Raw genomic sequence first — 6,694 nt, 5'->3', positions numbered from 1 at the left:
ACACAAAGGACATATGTTTTCACTTATATGTGGAAGCTCCTTTTTGCTTATAAACTTAAAAGTAAATATGTGGGTAGTATGCAAGTATATACAAATATAATAACTGAAATATGATAGATTGAAGGGAGAACTCAAATGGTGTAATTTCTTAGAAAGACAAAGTAAAGGATCAAAGTGTATTTTGAAGATAAAAATTATTTGACTTTACAGGTGCAATTTTATTAGTAACTTTTGTTTTTAATTTTAAATGATGGGTCCAAATTTCTGATTAAGAGATTTTTATTGTCATTCCTTCAGCATCTCAAAATGAGCATCTCAAATTTTTGAGGAGACCTGTGCACACAAAGTAACCTTTTCCTTTGGTTCATCCTCTATTATCTTCTTCTGAGTTTATAAGGCTCTTTTGCTATTAAAAAAAAAAAAAGAAAAACAACTACAAAAGCAATACTTGCAAAACTGTTTGGTCCAAGTGAACTGAACACCTCATGAAGGGAAAGGGAAAGGGGGAGGGGGGGGGTATGAGGGACGAGGTAACAAACAGTACAAGTAATGTATCCAATGCCTAACATATGAAACTGTAACCTCTCTGTACATCAGTTTGATAATAAAAATTTGAAAAAAAACAACAAAATATATACTGAAAACATTAAACACCAAAAAAAAAAATCCACAACATTCCATCAACTTCTTATGCTGCGTTACAGTGTGTGCTTACTTTAGATGCTGGGTGTCGATTCAAAGAAGGAACACAGAACACATTACTATACTGTTCTTCATCTCAGCAATGATGTTAACTTGCACTCCTTTGCCCCAGTCAAAGGAGGTCAATATGTGGTATAAATGTAAAATTCTTCTCACTGAATTTAGATACTTGAAAGACAAAGAAATATTTTACTTAGCTTCTGATAAGTCTTCTGAAAAGAATCCTAAAGGTAGGAAAGATAGTCATTTTCATCTATTAGGCAGATGAATTTAATCTTTTTATACAGGGTACAGAGCTCTACATGTTGATTGACAGCCTGTTGTAACTTTAAACAGTGCAAAATTGCTTAACCTAGTTGTCTGATGCTCCATATGTTTCATATTCACCATCCATTATAACTCATTGGATTTCCCCCCAACACACACATTGCTTTTGTAAGAGAAAAGAAACAAAATGAATAAAAGGAAATTTTACTGAAGTGAGCATTTCTAATATGTTCATTCTTATTTTTCAGTTTTCATTATCCTCTCAAAATGGCAAATATAATCTTCACAAAGTTTCTACCAGAAATTCAAAAAGCCATCTTTCTCTTTCTTATTGGTACCTAAGATGTTAAGAATCTTACCTTTATCCTTAGTGGAGTAATGGAGCCAGATTCAGATGTAATCACTGGCCCTATTTGTTCCCAGCATGGTTATAAATTGGTTAAATATTTTTCTAGGATGGCCCAGATTTATTGTTAAAATGCAAAAATATTACTCACTGAAACTAATGCCTATGAGTCCACAAGAAAAGGAGTCCCAATATTCCCAGGAGTAGCCTGAAATCCTGGGTTCTATGTATACCTAGATATGCTTTGTTTTGCTTATTTGTGCTGCAACATTGCCACATAGTAGCAAAGTTAAAGTGCCCTCCTATATTGTATTTTCTGGTGGCACCTTTGTCTCATTCCTTCTGAGCTCTGGGGACATTATTAAGAGAACTAAGGGTTACTTGAACACAAGCACTCCATTACATATCTGGACACTCAGTCTGGTAACCAAGAAGTTCATAACCCAATTAAGGGTAAAGATGGGAGTATCATAAACTTGGTGAAGACACTGGTATTGATTGATTTCTCAAGCAGAACCAAGTGAGATGGCATTTGGTTTAAAAATTGTGAATTATTTATTTCTAGAATTTTCTAGTTAATACTTTCAGACTGTGTTTGATCTCTGGTAGCTGAAGTTATGGATAATGGAACTGGATGAGAGGACTAATGTATCCTGTTTAGAGTAAAAAATTGTTTTGATTGCTCTCTTAGCTGCAGAATATGATTTTGCATATGCTATGATTTTGTGGATTATTGTAAAATAACTCTCCACACCTAAATAATGAGAACAGCTACTTTTCAATTTATAATTTCCAATGATCTACGGGGAATTTTTAAAAAGCATTTTGAAGTTATTTTTAAGTTGTGAATAAAGCACTCATATTACATTAAATAGGCCAATACAGTTTTTATTTTGAAATTAATTTATCTTAAATTTCATGTAATAACATTTCTTCATATGCAATAGTACATCTCCGGTGTTACCCAATTATAATAAAGCTCCAAAAAGGTAGAACTTTTAGTCAAAGTTCAAAATTTCTTCTACCTAAGATTTCCACAGCAAAAGGAAGCACAAAGTTCGTTCGTGATTGGCAAGATATCTCTTGTGGCTTCTAGGATTCTTGTTAAGACACCGCCTCCCCTCTACATCCATTCTCCACTGAGAGTTTCTTGAATACACATCAAAATAAAAATCAGAAGGATTTTTCCATCCTGTAATTAAAATTGCCCAGATTCGAAAGACCCGGATAAAGTCGCTCTGAGATTGACGTGGTCTAGTCCAGTAGCCTTAAGGAAAGGCGGGTCCTTTTTCCACATAGTCCAATCAGCACGCGGAGAGTCACGGTCTCCAAGGTGAAAGCGGAAGCCAGCAGTTGTGGCGCGCAGATGGAACAGCTACTGCAGCACCTGGACCGCTTTTCCGAGGTCGTGGCGGCCTCCAGCACGACCCATGTCCGCACCTGGGACGCCGCTACGGTTCGCCGGGCTTTACAGTGGGCTCGCTACCTTCGCCATGTGTACGTACGCTTTAGTGGCCACGGTCGCATCCGCACGGCTCTGGATCAGCGCTTGCGGAGCCACTGGAGGCACCATGGCGGCCTGGGGCAGGGGCGGGGCCCAGTCGCGGGGTTGCTGAGCTTCCAGGCGCTCGCGCATGCAGACACCCTGCTGTCTCTCCTCCTGTTGCGGAACCGGAATCTGGGGGATGCTGTTTATCACTACCTGCTACTGCGGCTCTTTCCCGGCCCGGGAGTCCAGGATGCCGAGAAGGCCGCGTTCCAAGACGAACTTCTGGGTCTTGCCCGCCGCGGGTGTGCGGTCCACCTGCTGCGCGTCCTGGTCTCCCGAGAGAACCCCGATATCCAGGCGGACCCAGTGATGCAAATGCAGGCCGAACTGCTGCTGGAGCGCGTGCAGCAGGTGGGAGAGGCCGAGGGCCCCGGCGGGTTTCTCAGCAGCCTGTGGGAACGCTGGCCGCACAACCATTTCCTGCAAGTGACGGCTGTGGCGCTGCTGTACCCACCAAAACGGGAAGATCCCGGAACACTTACGGAGGGGAGTCAGGAACTAATCCGTTGGCTCCTAGGCAAGCCCGATGTCACGACTGCCTTTTGCCGCAACCTCCCAGCTGGGCTTTTGACTTCGGTGGCAAGTCGCCATCCAGCGCTTTCCCGTGTCTATTTGGGTCTGCTAATTGACTGTGGGCGACGTCTGCACTACGACCTCCAGAAAGGCCTTTGGGTTGAAACTGAGGCCCAAGATATGCCCTGGGAGGATCTGTTTGATAGATTTCAAAGCCTCTCTCAGGCCCCCCCACCTCTGAAGAACGAGGTTCTAACTTCTCTTGAGTCCTGTAAGGCCCAGGATGGAGATTTCCAAGTCTCAGGTCTTAGTATCTGGACAGACCTGTTGTTAGCTCTGCGCCCTGATGTGTGACACTCCCTGTGGGAAGAGAAAAAGGGGAGTTTGCAGCCCAAGCCTCGGGTCTCCCTGGGCCACATTCATTTATCAATTAGGTGAATACGTGGTGTACAAAATGCAAAATGCCCGTGTTGGTCACTGAACATATGTCCACAACATTATTAAGTTAGGTGCCAGTTGTGAGTAATTCAGTGTAGATTGGGCTTGTAATGCCATGGATTTTCTAGATACAGAAGCAAGGTATTGGAAATGTTCCTAAAACTGTGGGATTAGCACAAGTTTGAATTTGGTAAGTCTCTAAGAATGATGCAAATGTACATTTTCAAAGAAAAAGCACCTGAAAAAGGGCAAACAAGGCTTCCTTTTGTCACTATTATTAACTTAATTTACGCTATCCCCCCTCAGAATTGTTTTATTTAATCAACATGTGGTAGTGTCAAAAATGTTAGTTTGAAAAGCTGATAGACCGGAGTTTAAGCCCTGAACGATGATCTTATTAACCTAGTGTTCAAAACAATTAAACAGCTTAATATATTCATTAAAATGATGTGACTCAGAAAGTTTTGTACTCATTAAGAACTTATTTTTGTAAGGAAGTAAAAGCTACATCTCACTATGATTTACGATAACAAGATAAAGATTTTAAACTGTTATATATTTGTTACATACATAGTCTTAGTCTTATTTGGTCTTTGCTCCAATATTGGATTCTTATGGATATAAGGATATAAACTAAAAGGGATTTTTTAAAAATGCCAACACTCACAAACACATAAGAATAAGAGTAGTTTCAATTTTGTAAAAAACTTAGTAAAGTATCTCCCTGACTGGCTGCAACAATCTTCATTCCTTCCATCAACAAGTATCAGTTTCTGTCAAATCTTTTCCGGCACTGTTGAAGTCACTATTCTGGGGTTAGGCCACCTTGATTGATAGGCTTCTGTTGTTATTTAACATAAGACTAATTTTGAGTGGACTGGCCTCTCTAACTCTGATCCTACTACATACTTACCAAGTGGCTGGAAAAAGTGTGAACTACCATGCTCAGCCTTTTAATTTGGTCTTGATTTCCTTTTGATCTCTCTTCTGTCTACATGGCTATTGCAACAGGTAGAACAGTGGAAAGTTGAAAGCAAATTCCTCTCTTTAAAATTATGCACTGACATCTCATTTTACGTGGAGTATTTGTTCTTTTTTTTTGCCAGTCCTGGGCCTTGGACTCAGCCCTGAGCACTGTCCCTGGTTTCTTTTTTTTGCTACCTCTTAAGCCACAGCACCACTTCTGGCTTTTTCTGTTTATGTGGGTCCAAGGAATCAAACCCAGGGTTTCATGCATGATAGGCAAGCACTCTACCGCTAATGACTAATATCTATATGATTATCACTCTCCCTGTTTTTATTATTGCCAAAACTCCCTCTGACATTGTTACACTGCTCCTCAGCTTCTCTTAGGAAATGGCTTTGCTGGACAGTTATTCTCTCTGAGGGTAAAAGTATCCCCTCTATTATTGGCTAATTTCTTTACCTTCATGTCTGCTCAACTCTTGCCTCCTGAAGGGCCAGTCTGTTGAATGTTGCAGTCTAAGTATCAAAATTGCCTGTTTCCTACCCTCTACTCATTACCTTGCACAGTTTCATCATTTTTGCTACATAAACTTTTATCATCACCTAATTCATCATTTGCTTATCTCTTGATACTTTTCATCATACTCTCCAAACACGAGTTGATGAGTACTTGGAATTTGCAATTCTGTCTCAGTACTTTTACTTACATTATTCTGTTAGCTAATAACATTGTTTTGTCCTTCATTTGTCAGCTTAATTTTTCCCTCTAAATATATTTTACTGTTTGTTTTCCCAAGAAAATTCATTTCCTATTATAGTTTTGGTTTAAATGTGTGTCTGTCATTTGTACTGGACTTATTGCTAAATGAGAGCAAAACTGCCCTTGTTTCCCTCTTATAACCAGAGTATTCTTAGAGGCTAATAGCTATGCTTCAATGAGTGATTGTGGAATAAACATTTGATCAGAGCATCACTGGTCCCATATGTTTAAGCATTTAGTAGTTGCAAGGAGTGTACATTTAAAGGAAGACATGCAGTCCCTGCAGATGGTGCCATTTTCAAACAACCTAACAAACTGAAAAATATTCTAATCCTTTTTAATCTTCAGTGTTACCAAAATTATCATTGTTAAGTTTAAGTTTCCAGTTTTAGCTATTTTTTAGCTCGTTGGTATATTTTTGGATCTCTGAAGCAGTATACTAGAAGTGTATTAGAATGGACAATCTTTGTAGAAAATTGCGGATATAAATATTGATTAACAAATTAATATGAACACTTTAGAAAGGAGCCATTGAATTCTCTGAGGAATAAATTGGAAATGATCAATCATTGTATTAGAAGTATGACACTACATCATTTATCAGAAGCTAATTGTCACGGTGGGCTAAGATTGCCCTTTTACCTTAGAAATATAGTGGCCCTCAGGTAAAGTAGCTTGAATCAATACAATAATGAATGTGCCTTTAACCACTTTTTGGAGATTCATTACTCAATATTGACGTTTAAGTTTTGGTTTAAGAGCTTATAGTGTTTTATAATTCCATGTGGCTTTATCTTTTTATCTCACGAGTGACCAAGAATTAAATCTTAGCAGTGTTTATATATGATGATTCAAAAATCTAAACACAGGGGCTGGGAATATGGCCTAGTGGCAAGAGTGCCTGCCTCATATATATGAGGCCCTGGGTTCAATTCCCCAGCACCACATATACAGAAAATGGCCAGAAGTGGCGCTGTGGCTCAAGTGGCAGAGTGCTGGCCTTGAGCAAAAAGAAGCCAGGGACAGTGCTCAGGCCCAGAGTCCAAGCCCCAGGACTGGCCAAAAAAAAAAAATAAAAAAAAATCTAAACACAGGTAAATAATGTGAGAAACCAGTTTGTAATTTCACAATGATACAAACATCTTATCAAACT

At 39.5% G+C, this 6,694-nt stretch overlaps 1 protein-coding gene across 1 annotated transcript; it reads left to right on the top strand.

The window, feature by feature from the left end:
- Positions 1–2,660: 2,660 nt before the first annotated feature.
- Positions 2,661–4,335, top strand: Fancf (FA complementation group F). The gene has a single exon (XM_048360135.1). It carries the CDS (start codon positions 2,682–2,684, stop codon positions 3,729–3,731), a length of 1,050 nt encoding a protein of 349 aa, XP_048216092.1. The 5' UTR covers positions 2,661–2,681; the 3' UTR covers positions 3,732–4,335.
- Positions 4,336–6,694: the final 2,359 nt, after the last annotated feature.

The sequence above is a fragment of the Perognathus longimembris genome, chromosome 13 (genome assembly GCF_023159225.1).
Source record: "Perognathus longimembris pacificus isolate PPM17 chromosome 13, ASM2315922v1, whole genome shotgun sequence".
Classification (NCBI taxonomy): Eukaryota; Metazoa; Chordata; class Mammalia; order Rodentia; family Heteromyidae; genus Perognathus; species Perognathus longimembris.
The sequence above is the reverse complement of the archived record's forward strand: the minus strand, read 5'-3'. Positions and strand labels throughout refer to the sequence as shown.